This window comes from Amblyraja radiata, chromosome 29, assembly GCF_010909765.2.
Source record: "Amblyraja radiata isolate CabotCenter1 chromosome 29, sAmbRad1.1.pri, whole genome shotgun sequence".
NCBI classification, from domain to species: Eukaryota; Metazoa; Chordata; class Chondrichthyes; order Rajiformes; family Rajidae; genus Amblyraja; species Amblyraja radiata.
Window position 1 is genome coordinate 19,629,537 of NC_045984.1, and position 15,867 is coordinate 19,645,403.

Genomic DNA, 15,867 nt, shown 5'->3' on the forward strand with positions numbered 1-15,867 from the left:
CGCCGAGAGACAGGACAAGCAGCCAATAGAAATGGAAAGAGGCAAGATCGTCTCCGAGTTACAGGCAGGCAGCCAGTAGATGGAAAGGGACGGACAGCGCTTCTGAGTGACGGTGCAATTAGTTGTAGGAAGGGGTGGGGACCCTCTCCAAGTGACGGTTGAATTAGCCAGTGCGAAAGCTCCGCTATAGGATCTTTGGCGTGAAGGGCATGGGGCGGGACGGTGCTGTGCCAGTGTTGGTTGGATGAGGCTGTTTGGACCAAAGATCTCAAAGCGTCTGCTCGAAGATCTTTGGTTTGGACGCGGCGACGATGAGCGGGGACCGCGCGGTTCGGTTCCTGCACCGGGCGCTCCGGCATCACGATGCACGGTAAGCAAAGCAATTGGGGAAAGGGTTGTGTAGCCGAGTGGAGTCCCGCACTACGCATTTTGCACCAGTTGGTGGTTGTTTTATCGCTATTTCTGCTCTGCACGGCATGTCAAACAACATTACCCGCCGGGGCAGCCCGCAAAGTTCACCGTTTCTCGGTGAACGGGACAATCATAAACCAACATCCATAAGTGCGGTAGATAGTGCCAAGGAGAAAAGAATGCAGTGTTGCAGTTGCAAAAAACAAACTGCAGATGAAAAAGTGTAAGGTTGGTAGTTTGGTTCAACGATACCACTGTCCAACACCGGTTGCTCTGGCCTTTATGTAGCAATTACAACATATTGAGATTTTAAAAATCAAGTCTACAATTTATCCCATCAGATAAAGCATAAAAAGAAGTTTAATTTGGCACCAAATTCACTTTCATATCTTCAGTATTAAAAAAGTTATGGCCATTTTCAAACTCGGAAATTAGCACCTTGTTACCTATTGCTTTTGCATTGACTTAACACAAAAGCTGTGATCGAGGACAGTCTAAAGCCCATAACATTCTTAAAAATGAAGAGAACTGAATGAGATTTTCAGTTATTATAGATTGAAGCATTCTGAAACAAATATAAAACATCTTACTTGGATGACCTGACATTAAAGCATAGAATTAGTTAATTACCTAATTGTAGTTAATTGCAAAATTGACTGTTGTGACGGAAATAGTAATAAACACCCAGACTGCCTTGAAAATTCAAAAATGTGATATTCTCAAGATCAGAACTTTAATATTATTGTATTATATGCTGTAAGTCCATAACAGACAGGTAAATAAATTACAATTTCTCGCAATAGACCAAGTCTTTATGGAGAAGATCAGTTGCTAGCTGGTACATTGGCATATCATAATCAGTAGCATCATCATACTCCTCAGATTGTAACCAATAAGCAACTCTGTACATCTTGTTTTTCCTCAACTTTTCAATTTTGGCATTGTAAACTACAAGTTTTTGCTCTTCAAACCACGCATGACATGCCTTTCTGCCCACTACTTACCCATTAAGAATGTCCTGTAGATTTCATTTCTTAAGAAAATGATATATTTTTTAAATAGCCTAAGTATCCAAATAACAAACTAATCCCATTCGCACAAGAATTCACAATATAACATTATTTTTAAATCTCACTGTCATGAATTCATGTGTCTGATGGAAGGAATTTGATGTTTAATAAATTAATCTAGAAACATCCATTCAATATAATTTAAATTATTTTTTTTTTGCACAATACATGGGACTAAAACTGATATTTAGTATAAAAATATTGACTATGGGTAGACAATAACACAAAATATAAACGATTCAGATGCTCTTATGATATGATTGTCCAAAAAAAAAGCATTTAAATAATTTTGCGAGTGGGTTTTTCTGGAAGGCGATCGATTGGAAAGTTGCATTTGCGGTGAATTTGAACCCCATATCTGCAGGAAAGACACTGCCAGTTAGTATGGAGCCCAAATCACATTTTCGCAACGTAAAATTTGATTAAAGCCATCCCAAGAAGCAAGTTTATATGTAAAATACACGACTTACATTTTGTTTTGTCCCATTCTTGAGATCCGTCACGTTGTAGGCGTTGAGGGCGTTAGAACTTTTTATTTTAATCAAATTATTAAATTGTCTCGCGATTTAAAAAAAAAAAATCGGGTACGGAAGTCGGATCGATTATTCTTCAGCAGCTAGCAGCCCGAGGAAGTCCGCCTTCTAGCTTTCTTCTCCCCCTACAATCAGTCTTAAGATGGGCGTGGTGGGCAGGTGTGAGGGCTGGGTGGTGCAGGGGGAAGCCCACCTCTGAACGCGGGCCAGTGGCAACAATCCAACCATGCTGATTTTTCTAATCCCTCCTAGATCCTTGGAGAAGTGGTTGAAGCGAGAAGACCCCAACCTGGTCTTGCCGGATGGGACAGCAGTCTTGCACCTCGCCTGTGGGCAGGATACGGAGGCTGCACTCTGGTGTGTGAAGCTGCTCCTGCAGCAGGGCGCAGACCCCAACGTCAGGTGAGGCTGGCAGAGCGGGGTGGAGAGAGACACCAGGGTGCACCGCAGTGCAGGGGATTCACAGACAACCACCTTATCTAGTGGTTGGGTAGGCTGGGTCTCTATTCCTTGGAGCGAAGGAGGATGAGGGGTGATCTTATAGAGGTGTACAAAATCATGAGAGGAATAGATCGGGTAGATGCATGGAGTCTCTTGCCCAGAGTAGGGGAATCGAGGACCAGAGGACATAGGTGCAAGGTAAAGGGGAAAACATTTATTAGGAATCCGAGGGATAACCTTTTCACACAAAATATGGTGGATGTATGGAACAAGCTGCCAGAGGAGGTAGTTGAAGCTGGGACCATCCCATCATTGAAGAAACAGTTCGGAAGGTGCATGGATAGGACAATTAGGAGGGATATGGACAAAGCGAAGGAAGGTGGGACTAGTGTAGCTGGGACATGTTGGCCTGTGTGGGCAAGTTGGGCCGAAGGGCTTGTTTCCACACTGTATCACTCTATGACTCTATCTCAAATTCTACCACGCCACAGTGTGATACAGTGACAGACCGTCCCCACCAGTAATGTACCCCAGTGTTATACAGTGTACATTATTATTATACAGTGACATACCCATCCCCACCAGTACTATACCCCAGTGTTATACAGTGACAGACCTGTCCCCACCAGTACTGTTCCAGATGTTATACAGTGACAGGCCCATCCCCACCAGTACTGTACCACATCTACCCCAGTGTTGTACAGTGACAGATCCCTTCCAACCAGTCTTATGCAGTAAATGTATTCATGTACAGTGCGGTAATGGACCTGCTGTGTGTTGGAACAAGATTATCTGCTGAGACCCAGCGCCATTGATGTCTGATCTTACACAATCCTCATGTAGATCGTCTGAGGATCTCACTCCGCTACATGTCGCTGCCTCCTGGGGGTGCATCAAATGCGTGAAACTGTTGCTTAAAAACGGAGCAGACCCGACGCTCGTGGACCAGGTGAGTGTGTGCGGAGACAGCTCTCCCCTGTGACTATGTAGGTGCTGGCTCCATGTGATCTGACTGCCGTTGCTGCGACCTGGGGAACATAGTCTGAAGTGCAGGGTGCAGAGGGAAGGGTTTGGGATATCTGGCTGTTGCATTGGCAAACCTCTCCCTAATCTTGGCTCTTGTGGTAGCAGCCCAGGGAGTCTATGAGGAGGTGTGGGAGGGCGATTATGGGCAGAGTGTAGGGATCTAGGACAGGCTATCATGCGTGGTGGGTGGAAGCTGATGTGTAGTGATGAGGGGAGGGGGGAGAGAGGGACAGTCCGGTGGGGGTGAGCTGCAGGCAGTTGGCGACAGAAAAGCGATCGGAAGGGGTGAGCCTGGGGCCAGTGGACTGAATGGTCACCTCCCACCTGTACGGTTCTGACAGGTCACCCAGTCTCTCTGCACTTGGGTACCAGTTACTTATATGTAATAGAGAAACAAGGAAGTGTAGATGCTGGTTTACAAAAAGAGACACAAAGTGCTGGAGTGGGGCAATCTGAAGAAGGGCCCACATCCGAAACGACCCAATGCTGCCTGAAACGCTGAGTTAGGACAGGACATCAGTGAAGCGGCACAGAAGCGCAGCGGTAGAGTTGCTGCCTTACAGGACCAGACACCCAGGATCGATCCTGACTACGGGTGCTGTCTGTACGGAGTTTGTACGTTCTCCTTGTGACCGTGTAGGTTTTCTCCGGGTGCTCCAGTTTCCTGTCACACTCCAAAGGCATACAAGTTTGTAAGTTAATTGGTTTCTGTAAATTGTCCCAAGTGTGTAAGATGCTGCTAGTGTACAAGAATGATCACTGGCCAGCATGGACTCGGTGGGCCAATAGGCCTATTTCCATGCTGTATCTCTAAAGTAAAGTCTAAAGGCTAAACTCCCAACTCTTCCTCGGAAAAGCCACGTGGGATTGTTTATCCACCCAGCAGGACAGTGATATAGTACCCGTTGTGAATGGTGAGATGCCTTGTCTCAAATTTCCTTCCACTCGGTGGAGTCACTGTCACAAACTTGTACACTCCTGGAGCGGTAGCCGTGAGCATAATCTGCGCAGGGACCAAGGTCGGGCGGCGGGTGGGTGGGGGATCTGCGTCACCAGTCCCCATCCCCGCCGGACTGATACCAGTGAGGGGTTGGCCAGTGGCTGCTGCAAGCCCTTAGAGCTAACCTGGGGCAGGCTGCCAGGTCGATCTGCCTTCTGCAGCGTGACTCTCTCTTCATTCCCCACCCAGGACGGGCAGAGCGCCGTTGACTTGGCCCGGGAACACGGACACGTGAGGTGCTGCCAGCTTCTGCTGCAGTACCGAGACTACACTGTGCTGGAGGACTCGTGGGAAAATGGTCCCGTCTTGCAATACGGTCAGTGTCTACCTTCTGACATTATTTTCACTGGTCATGGAGGCTCTCTGGGGCGAGGGCGGGTGGGTGATCGAGTGGGCAGACGGGTTGGTAATTGGGTGAATGGTGAGTTGGTAAGGTGAATGGACGAGCAGGTAGGTTGGAAGGTGAGCGAGCAGGTAGGTGGGTGAATGGATAGGTAGGGAAGGGGGTGGGCGGGTAGGTTTGTGAGTAGGTGAGCGGGCAGTGGGTGAAGGGGCAGATGAGCGGGTGGGTGAGCGAGGCAGATGGGTGGGTGGATGTGTTGGCAGGTGGGTGGGTGGTTATCAGACAGATGGGTGAGTAGGTGCAAGCGTGAGCGAGCAGGTAGACTTTTGGATGAGGTTGTGGATGGGTGAGCAAGTGGCTTTTGTGGGTGAGAAGGTGTGGTATTGAGCTCTGGACCAGCTCCCATCTGGATCTTGTTACCCTCTCTGGGCAAACCTCAATTGGGGGTTTGGGGGCACTGGCAGATGGATTGGCCTTACGATCCCTGTGAAGCAACTGATATTGGCTGATGGTGGTGATATGTGATCCTTGTTTAAACAGCACGAACAGTATCCAGTACCCGGTGTTCAACCCCTTGTCAAACCTGTCACTCCACACGGGATGTGATGCTGACATTCTCCCTTTGATGCCATTAAGGTGGAAAGAGAGCAGAGAAGATTTGCAAGGATGTTAGCTGGACACGAGGGCCTGAGCTAAAGGGAGAGGTTGGACAATCTAAAAATGTGTTCCTTGGAGTGCAGGAGACTGAGAGGAGACCTTAATCTGTATAAAATCATGAGGGGAATAGATTGGGTGAATACACAGAGCCTTTTACCCAGGGTAGGAGAATCAAGAACCAGGGGGGCATAAGTTTAAGGTGAGAAGGGAAAGATTTAATAGGAACCTGAGGGATAGTCTTTTCACACAGGGTGGGTACATGAAGCAAGCTGCCAGCTGTTGTCGGGTACTCTGACAACATTTAAAAGACATTTGGACAGGTACATGGATAGGAAAGGTTTATGAGGGATATGGAGCCAAATGCAGGTAGGTGGGGAGTAGCTTAGATGGGGCATCTTGGTCAGCATGGACAAGTTGGGCCGAAGGGCCTGTCTGTGTGCTGTACGACTTTATGACAAACGTTTCTCCAACAGGGGACACAGTGCTTTGGCAGCTCTCCTCTCTCAGCTGAGAGGACAGGGTGAGGGAGACCACAGCCGTTCCATGTTGCCCATCCTCGCACAAGGATGGGGTTGATGTTGAGCGGATCTACGGGCAGGATACTGACTTAGATTTGTTCCTTGTTTTTTACAGTGGGCTTCTGGAGAGTGAGTAGCGGTCTGCACTCCTTTGCTGTTGGTGCCCAGAGTCGTGTCACCGACGCCCACAGGACCACCGGCCTCCCCAGAGTACGAGAGGAATCTCCCACAGCCAGAGGAACGCGGCACTCCCTGGCCGGCAGTGAGTGGGAGGTGGTGCCCAGCTCCCCTGGACGCGGGCAGGGAGCGAGGAGCAGCTCGGTGGGTGACCCGTTGGGAGAGGTTACGTCAGTCTGGGCCCGGGGTGTATCGGCAGCAGCAGAGTCACAGAGTTTGTGCAACCCCGCCGACATTCCTGCGGGTGGGGACGAAGACAGATGTGTCGGTGAAGCCAGCGAACCTCTGCCAGAGAGCTGCGTGTTGTCCAGTACACGCCTCTCCAACGCCGGGCGCTGTGTAGAGCAGACTTTGAACGGATTGGACTCAACAGCTGACAGAGCGGGAGACCCGACCCCATCCAACCACGACCTTGCTGCATCTCCCCAGCTCCCTCTGGCTTTGAGCCCCGGACCAGACACTTCAACTGATGACGAGAGCTTTCTGCCTCCATCTGCAGCAGGAGCCCCTCACCCTGTGTGCCAGGGGTCCCATACCTCCATCTCCCCTCAGTCTGCGATCAATGGGTCTGATACCACCATCTGCCCTCACCACGACACCCAGCCGCTCCCAGACAAATGTTTTGGTGACCAGTGCTCTCCGCCCGTGCAGCGCGCTGACCAGTCTAGCTGCGTTGAGTGGCTCTCCGAGTTGGACTGTACCTGTGCTCCGTCTGTGAGATCCCAAGCCAGCCAGTTACCCTGGAATCCCCGGCGCATGGGATTGTCCGACTCCGAGCATCGAGCGAGGTCGCCCAGGGGTGATGGCACCGACGGGACCTCCCCAGACTATACCCGTGGGCGTTTCTTACTCGACCAGGACAAAGCTAACGAGGCTGGTTTGGGCTGTGCTAATGCCCCAGATAATGACAACTCGTCCCTCGGCCTCCAGGAGGGGGCTGGTTACTCGGGGAGCTCTGATCTCACCTACTGCAGCTGTGACAGTGGGTGCGAGGTGTTTGCCAGCGCGATGGTAAGCTTCAGCTACCGGCCGCAGCCGGACCAGGAACATCCGGCGATGCCGCCGGACCCGGGCTGCCCCTCAGCACCAGCCGCTCACTGCGACGCATCCGTCTTGCGGTGCCCACGTCGAACAGTATCGGACTGGCCCCATACCCAGCCTGGCCGTGAAACTCCGCAGGATTGCATGGACTCCGAGCAGATTCCTCGATTCGGGGAAGGCGGGGCGATTGGGGAGAGGTCCGGAGACATCCCTTGGACAGAAGGTCTCACACAACCCGTGTGCGGTCTGAGGCCCCCGGCATGGCCTGGCATTGCCGGACTCTTGCCTGGCGCCCAGTCCGACCATGGCAGGAGTAGTCAAGCCGGGGGACCCGCCCTCAACCACGGCGGTCCGTGCCGGGATAGGTCAATGTCGGTCGGGGAACTCCCATTGACGCTCGACGGTGAAGGTGGATGGGACTCAGTAATGGCAGCCAAGAGCACCGAGGACCAGGGTCCCAAACAGGAGGATGGTTCAGTGGCAGGTCAGGTGGAAGACCAAGCTTGTCCACGATCCTCGATACATCCCAACCGGTCATCTCCTGGGGAAGGTGCAGGTGGTGACCCTGGTTCTGAGAGGAGGTCCAAGGAGGTCAGGTCTCTGGAGGGAGGGTCGTCACTGGGGGACGAGGGGCGGCTGTCTCCTTTTGTCACTCTCCGCAGCAAGAGACGCTTGGCCAACCGGGGGCGGCAGACCCCCGAGTTCTCCCTCTTCGACCAGAGTGTTCCCATGGCGACCCGGACTAGGAGGATCCGCACCCGGCCCGAGAGGGGGGGTGGGGGTCTGTCCGGCTACTCCAGCCCCCAGCGCGACACGTCGTGGACCGGCGGAGATGGCGAACGTTCACCCCCACTCACCCGCTCCTCCTCCGGAGAGGACGCGGACTTCGACACCGTCCCGTTTCTCCGGGGTGAGGGGGCAGCGAGGGGCAGGGGGTCGGCTAGTTTTGACACCGTCCCGTTTGTCTGGGGCAGGGGTGAGGGGTTAGCTGGTCCTGCCCAAGGTCAGAAGGCAGAGTTGAGCCGGAACACGAGGTCGACTAGTGCTGTCGGGGGTCCCAGCGGTGCGATGGACTGGGGCGGGGGGTTAGCTGACCCTGTCCAGGGTCAGAGGGCAGAGTTGGGCCAGGGCGGTGGGGTATCCGGTTTTGTCCAGGGTCAAAGTGAGGGGTCAGAGATGAGCCGGGACGCGGGGTGGACTGGACCTGTCAGGCGTTACGGTCAAGGGGAAGGGTTGGGCAGGGATGAGGAGTTAGCAGCCCTGGGGCAAGGGGTGGGGTTGGGCCGGGGCAGTGGGGTAGCTGGTTCTGCCCAGGGCCAGATTCAGGGGGTGGAGTCCTACCAGTTTGTGGCATCAACTGGTTCTGCCACAGTCCCGCCCGGTGAGGTGGGTCCCGTGGAGAGGGGATTTGGAGCCTTGCCGCCATCGTACACTGAGAGTGCCGGCGGTAATGGCCGGGCGGGGACGCCGGTGCTCTCTAACCCCGGGAAACCCGATGGGTGTCTGAGGGTGCCAGCGTTCCCCAGGCCGCTCGGCGATCCGACCCAGGGTGGCAGCAAGGCCAGCGGCTCTGGGCCGAAGGGGTTCGAGACCCAGTCGGAGGGTGGGACTGAGGGTTACCGCCCCCGGTCATGCAGCCCTTCCCCACGGCCGCTCGCGAGCCGTGTCCTGAGTGGGGGGCTGGAATGGCAGAGACCGCAGGGACCCCCGAGGCAGCCTCCTGTCCCTGTGTCGCTCAGCGGCGATGTGAGCGAGGCGGTGGAGTACCTATATACGGACACGGAGGGCAGCCACGGCCTGATTGAGTGCTGCTACCCCAGCGGAGAGCCTAGCCTCTGCCACCCCGATACCCTTGAACCCAGCCTCTGCCACCCTTCTACCCCCGAGACCAGCCAATCCCGCCACCCTGCCTCCGACTCCGAAACCACCCTGGTCTATGACTGGAGGAGCTACCGGAGCAGCCGGGGTGGTCCCGGGGGCAAGGAGAACGTCCAGCCCAGTGATCTGCTTCCAAGCCAGACCAGTCCAAACGACCGGCATCCGAGACGGACCAGTCCGAGCGGCGTCTGTTCAAGTGACCCCAGTCCAGGGAGCCCGTGTCAGAGCGACCCCTGTCCGAATGGCGTGAGTCGGAGCCAGTCGAGTCCAAGTGCCCAGCCTCCAAGCAACACCAAACCGAGCGGCCCGCGTCCAGCCCTGGCCGAGGTGTCGCCGCGGTTGCTGCTCCTCTCCAACAGCCAGATCCTACAGCAGTTACGGGAATGCGGCCATGATCCCGGGCCCGTCACCGACCACACCAGGACCGTCTACTTGCTGCGTCTGCACCGGGCACGGAGGGAACCCCGGCGACTGCCGGCACCAGGTGAGTACAGGCGTGTGGCATATAACACGGTGTGTGTGTGTTACCCATTCCCCCGCGGTATGTATGTTGCCCATGGTGCTGCCTGGCTTCTCCCTCACTCCGCGCAGGGTCAGGACTGGGCCTCGGCAGTAGGCATCTGGACCAGGCCCACTGTGGGCACGGAGCACACGTGCTATCGGCTGTGCCCGCTGACAGAGCGATCCCAGGTGCGGAAGTCCCCTCGCCATTCGGTCGATCGGCACGCCCTCAAAGAGAAGTGGGTCTTCGCGGATGCCAGCGTTTTCCCCCAATGCCCAACCGTACCCGACCGTCTGGTCGATGGGTGACGTGTTACTGCTGTGTTCCCCTAATTGACGTGAACAGTTTTGATCCATGGAGGTAGACAAAAGTGCTGGAGAAACTCAGTGGGTGCAGCAGCATCTATGGAGCGAAGGAAATAGGCAACGTTTCGGGCCGAATCCCTTCTTCAGACTGATGTAGGGTGGGGAGAAGAAAGGAAAAAGGAAGAGGAGGTGCCCGAGGGCTGAGGGAGAGCTGAGAGGGGGAGGAGACAGCAAGGGCTACCGGAAAATTGGAGAATTCTATGTTTATGCTGCTAGGGTGCAGACTGCCCAAGCGGAATATGAGGTGCTGCTCCTCCAATTTCCGGTGGTGCTCACTCTGGCCATGGAGGAGGCCCAGGACAGAGAGGTCGGATTCGGAATGGGAGGGGGAGTTGAAGTGCTGAGCCACCGGGAGATCAGGTTGGTTATGGAGGATGTTTACAGGCCGTTGTGTGGACGGGCGGGGTTGCAGAGCGAAACACGCTGGGCCGTGGAGAGGGCTCGGTGTACTGGGGGTCAGCCAGGGCCAGTGTTCCCCTGTCCCTGGCCATTCCGAGACAGCGAGGGCGCTGTGACTTCCGTATTGCCTGCCTGACCACTCTCTGTTTACAGGCTACAGTCCTGAGCTGGCTCGGAGTTTGGACAAGTACCAGTTCCCGGACTGCAGTCAGGATGAAATGGCTTTAGTGCAGCAATTCGACCAGCCCGATCCAAGTCGCAAGTGGCGGGAGGGTCTGGTCAAGTCCAGCTTCAACTACCTTCTGCTGGACCCCAGGTAAACATGTGTCCCTCTCCAAAGACAAATGAGAGATGGCTGGTTCAGAGGTGGAATCTTGCAGCCTCACTCTCATCCAAATCATTGATAAATCTGTTGAAAACCTCTTCTGCCCTCTTTCCAAAACCTGCACATACACATGTTGCCACTTTCAGGGAACTATGCACTTGATCCAAATCTGATGAAAACAGATCCAAAGGTTTTGCCCTCGTATCGTGTTCAATGGTGCTTTATGTTTACATGTGCCAACGTACAATGAAATACTTTTTTTGCACACAGTTCAGTAAAATTATTGCCAAACATAATTACAATCCTAGATTAAATACAGAATATATATGTAGAAACACCTACTGATTCCATATGCAAGAGTCGGCAGGGGTAGGCACCATTTTCAAAGTCCCTACTGTAGATGGCCATAAATACCCTTTGCAACCGTCGCCTCCATCCGGATCGTCCGTCTCCTCGTCCGGCCACCTTCGGCCTTCGTGCCCCAGAGAAGCCTCCCGCAACCGACCTTGGTAGAGTGAAAGGTAAGACCCCTGGTTCTTACCCACACTTTATACAGCGTCTGCTGCCAGCTTCCGTTCCCTGATGATGGATGGGTAAACATAGGTCTCTCTGCTCCTGAACTACTTGTCATGCTCTGCCCTTAGACTGCCAATGAGCATCGCTTCCCACGTCAGAATCACATTTCATCTGCCAAGTGCGTGGTGTTCTTTCACTTTGTGAGGTCGAATCTAACAGGTTTTTCTGGGGGCTACTGGATGTAAGTGTAGTCAGTTAATGGATCTCAAGAGCATTGTTATACAGTGGGATCTTGGAGTTCAAGCCCATAACTCGCTGAAAGTGGCAACACAAGTTGATATAGTGGTAAATAAGGTGAGAGCGGAAAGGTTTAATAGGAATCTGATAGGTACTTTTGCAAACACAAGATGGCGGGTATATGGAATGAGCTACCAGAGGAGGATGTTGAGATGAGTACTATAACAACATTGAAAATATTTTTGAATTGGTACATGGATAGGGGTTGAGAGGGATATGGGCAAATGGGACTAGCATGGATGGAGCATCTTGGTTTGCGTGGATGCATTAGGTTGAAGAGCCTGTTTCAGTGTTCTTGATAGTATGGTGCGGGGGTCTGGGTCTCAGTCGGAGCAGCAAGTTACATGCAGCATTTCAGGAGTGAAATTGAGAGAGAGAGAGAGAGATCATGACAAAAGACTGCAGATGTTGGGATGCAGTCTGGAATACAGCCTGCTGGAGGACTCAGTAGGTCGGGCAACATCTGTGGAGGTAGAGGGCTGCTAAATGTTTCGGGTCGGGACCCTGAGTCTGGATAGAGATCCCTGCGTCCGCGGGGTGGGACGAGCGGGTACTTCTCCCCCTTTTCCGTGTGTGGCTGCAGTAACCAGTGTGTTTTGTTGCTCGCTCCCCCCAGGGTAACGAGGAACCTGCCCATCCGCTGTCACTCGCTGGGCTCCGCCGAGTGTTTCCGCACGTTTGTCAGCGCCATCTTTTACGTGGGCAAAGGCAAGCGGGCACGGCCATACTGCCACCTGTATGAAGCACTGACTCACTTCAAACATGACAGTCGGAAGGTGAGTGGGAAAGTCTGATTTAAAATGGTTCTGATTTTGCTTTTGAAACTCCCGTAAACACGAGGGGACGAGCATGATCATTGTTCCACTTGGCTCCCCATCCCCCATGTGGGTTTTCTCGGGTTTCCTCCCACATTCCAAGGACATACAGGTTTGCAGGTTAATTGGCTTGGTATAATTGTAAATAATCGAGTTTGGTATTCCGAAAACCGCAAGGAATCATGAAATTTGTCAAAGGTCATTCGCCAGAAATAAAAAGTGGCTATAAACTGTGTATACATTTTAATCTTTATTCATAATTTATGTGTAAAACCATATTTAATCTGAGGAACGGGGGTGCCAGGTAGCAGAGAAGCTGGGTGTACAGCAAGAGAGAGAGAAGGTGCAGATGTGAGCGGGTTCAGGGGAGAGACTGGAACTGCTGTGCGCACACAGACCCATGCCTCATCCGCAGCCAGGATCGACCCCGGATCCCGCAAGTTATGCCGAACTGCCACTGGACCACCCCGCCCCCGAGTGTCCCATCCCCGCCCAGAGGGCAGCCGGAGATGTCCGGGGCGACACCGGTGGCCCCAGGCCCACAGCCAGTGCGGAGAAGAAGCGCCAATCCCAGCTCAACTCCGCCTGCCCTGCTGGGCCAACTGAGATGCCATTGGCGGGACTGTCATATGCTGAGAGAATGGAGCGGCTGGGCTTGTATACTCTGGAATTCAGAAGGACGAGAGCAGATCTTATTGAAACATATAAGATTATAAAGGGTTTGGACACGCTAGATACAGGAAACATGTTCCCAATGTTGGGGGAGTCCAGAACCAGGGACCACAGTTTAAGAATAAGGGTAAGCCATTTAGAACGGAGATGAGGAAACACTTTTTCACACAGAAAGTTGTGAGTGTGGAATTCTCTGCCTCAGAGGGCGGTGGAGGCAGGTTCTCTGGATACTTTCAAGAGAGAGTTAGATAGGGCTCTTAAAGATAGTGGAGTCGGGGGATATGGGGAGAAGGCAGGAATGGGGTACTGATTGCATTGAATGTCGGTGCTGGCTCAAAGGGCCGAATGGCCTATTCCTGCACCTATTGTCTATTGACAGCCCCGGATCGAAGGAACACTGACCTCCCATGGCCCACAGTTAGCTAGCAGAAGCGCCAATTCCAGCCCAACCCCGCTCCAACTCCCGAGGACCCTGCTGCCCGACGAGCTGGAGACTGCCAGCCGCACCCCCTGCCCCACCCAGCGGCAGCCGGACAACTCCCCAGCGCCAGTGAAAGCCGAGCATCAACCATCAACGGGATACACACAAAGTGCTGCAACAAAGCAGCTGGACAGGCAGTATCCCCGGAGAAAAGGAATGGGTAACGTTTCAGGTCGAGTCCCTTCTCCAGAGATGTTTCCTGACCCGCCGAGCCACCGCAGCACCTCGTGTGCATCCCTGCCAACGACCGGCCCCAGCTGGCACCGAGGGGACCAACCAACAGTCACTGGACAAGGAAAGAGGCCGAGCCAGAGCCGAACGCCCCCGCTCCACGCCGGCTGCAAGTCTGGGGCCCGCTGGCACCTCACCAGCCCAGGGCCACCCCGGACACCTCTGGTCGCCCCTGGACAGGGACGGGACACCTGGAAGGGGATGAGGCCGACCCAGCAGCAGCTCAACAGCACCGGAGACCCGGGCCCAACCCCGACCAGGTCTGCACCCACGCAGCAGCACGATCTCGCTCACTCACCGAAACATAAAGCAATAAAAATTATAAAATCATCGTAGCTTTATACAAAGGAACAATAAATACAACAATTTCATAGTTTGAAAGTATTTACTTACCTAGAAGAATCAAAGCTGGAAAATACGGATGAAACGAAGGTCTGTATGTTCACAAGCTGCTCCGCTACCAACAATGTTTATGGCGAGTGACCTATGACCTGGGCATGCGCTGTCGGAATACCGAACTCGCTTATTGTCCCTCGTGTGTAGGATAGTGTTAATGTGCGGGGATCGCTGGTCGGCGCGGACTTGGTGGGCCTGATACCCGACACATCTTTAGCCGAGCTCCTCCACATTGCCCGCGGCCCATGCCCTCTCCCCCATTGCCGGTACCCCTCGTTGCCAGGTACTACCCCCTCCCCCTGACATGCGGATGCTCTTACAGATGAACAGCCGGCTGCAGCACATCGTGGAGATCTGGGGCTCGGGCTGCGGCGTCATCTCTCTCCACTGTTTCCAGGGTGTGATCCCGGCCGAGGCCTACACCCGTGAGGCGTGCATGGTGGATGCGCTGGGTGAGTGCGGGGACTTGGGGAGAGTAGAGGCAGGGGACGAGGAGTGTCGGGGATGAGGAGTGGGTCTGGGGAGAGTCGAAGAGACAGCACTCGGAAGTATCGGGGGATTGTCGAGGGGAGCGGGGTATGATGAATATTGGGGAGGAGGTTGCGGTATGGGGTGTCGGGGGGGGGGGGGGAATATTGGGGTGGGGTTGTGGGTACAGTTGTCATTGTGGGGCATGTCGGGGGTGGGGTGGTTAATGGGGTGTCGGGTTGGTGTACCGGTCAGTGCTGTTATCCCGACCGTCTCCCGATCAGGCAACCAATGTCAGGGTGCCAGTGTGGGGAGTGGCAATGGGGGGGGGGGGGGGGGGGGGGGGTTGCGGTGTGTCAGTGTGGGGTCAGTACGGTGTGTCAGTGTGGGGGGGGGGTGCAGTGTGTCAGTGTGGGGTGGGGTGTGTCAGTGAGGGGTCAGTACGTGTGCCGGGTTGGGGTGCGGTGGGATACTGGTCAGTGCCGCTAACCCTGCCTTCTCGCCGCCAGGCCTGGAGATGCTGACCAACAGGAAGCGGGGCAACTACTACGGCGTGGCCACCACCTGGTCACAGCGGCGCCGGCGGCAGCTCGGGGTGCTCATGCTGCGGAGAGCCATGGACATCTTCCTGGCCGAGGGCGAGAGGCAGCTCCGGCCCGCCGACGTCTAGACCTGGACAGGGAAGAGGGGGGGGGTGTCGGCGGGCTGGAGCTGCCTCTCGCTGCGGCCCGGCCCCTTTCACCAGGGCTCTGTGTGACTAGGGGCAGAGGGACAGCGCTCCTGCATTTCCTGCCGATTTCCATCACTAGTGCCCATTCTTCCCGGGCCTGCGGATTCCGAGACCCCGTCCCACCGTGCGTGTGGAAGTTTTAACGTTTTTATAGTTTTATATTGTTTTTAAACACTCACCCTATTTACTCCCTGGAGGGGTAGGTGGGTCTGGTGCTGATGGAGGCGGCCTGGGTAGAACAACAACACACATCCCCCAGACCGGGCGTACCCAATGCAGTGGCGCCATCGCCGTGACTTCTCCTGTTTCTCCGCCTTCCTCTACCTCACAGCGCCAGAGACCCAGGTTCAATCCTGACCTCGGCTGCTATCTGTGTGGATGGGCTTCCTCCCATATCCCAAAGAAATGCAGGTTTGTAGGTTAATTGGCTGATGTAAAATTTTCCCTCGTGTGTAGGAAATGGATGAGAAAGTGGAATAAAATTGAACTAATGGTGATCGATGGTTGGCATGGACTTGGTGGGCCGAAGGTCCTGTTTCTATGGATGACGAGTGATGGAGCTGTGCTCACTCCAG

General features: G+C 54.3%; 1 protein-coding gene across 2 annotated transcripts; it reads left to right on the forward strand.

Moving 5' to 3' along the window:
- Positions 1 to 12: 12 nt before the first annotated feature.
- Positions 13 to 15,717, forward strand: ankle1 (ankyrin repeat and LEM domain containing 1). Of its 2 annotated transcripts, XM_033046785.1 has the most exons (10): positions 14 to 370; positions 2,267 to 2,416; positions 3,299 to 3,404; positions 4,671 to 4,797; positions 6,115 to 7,197; positions 7,252 to 9,579; positions 10,515 to 10,677; positions 12,116 to 12,275; positions 14,417 to 14,546; positions 15,072 to 15,717. In XM_033046785.1, the coding sequence occupies exons 1-10, from the start codon at positions 312 to 314 to the stop codon at positions 15,230 to 15,232; spliced, it is 4,467 nt and encodes a 1,488-aa protein (XP_032902676.1). In that variant the 5' UTR covers positions 14 to 311; the 3' UTR covers positions 15,233 to 15,717. The 2 variants fall into 2 exon arrangements, with proteins under 2 accessions (XP_032902675.1, XP_032902676.1); XM_033046784.1 differs by having other exon boundaries at positions 13 to 370; positions 6,115 to 9,579.
- The last annotated feature ends 150 nt before the right edge of the window (positions 15,718 to 15,867 follow it).

What these genes read in the sequence shown, in the direction of transcription:
- ankle1 (XM_033046784.1), top strand. Translation starts at nt 312, where the DNA reads ATGAGCGGGGACCGCGCGGTTCGGTTCCTGCACCGGGCGCTCCGGCAT. An exon ending in TGGTCCCGTCTTGCAATACG is followed by an intron (nt 4,798 to 6,114) that starts GTCAGTGTCTAC and finishes TGTTTTTTACAG; the next exon opens with TGGGCTTCTGGAGAGTGAGT. An exon ending in TACCTTCTGCTGGACCCCAG is followed by an intron (nt 10,678 to 12,115) that starts GTAAACATGTGT and finishes CGCTCCCCCCAG; the next exon opens with GGTAACGAGGAACCTGCCCA.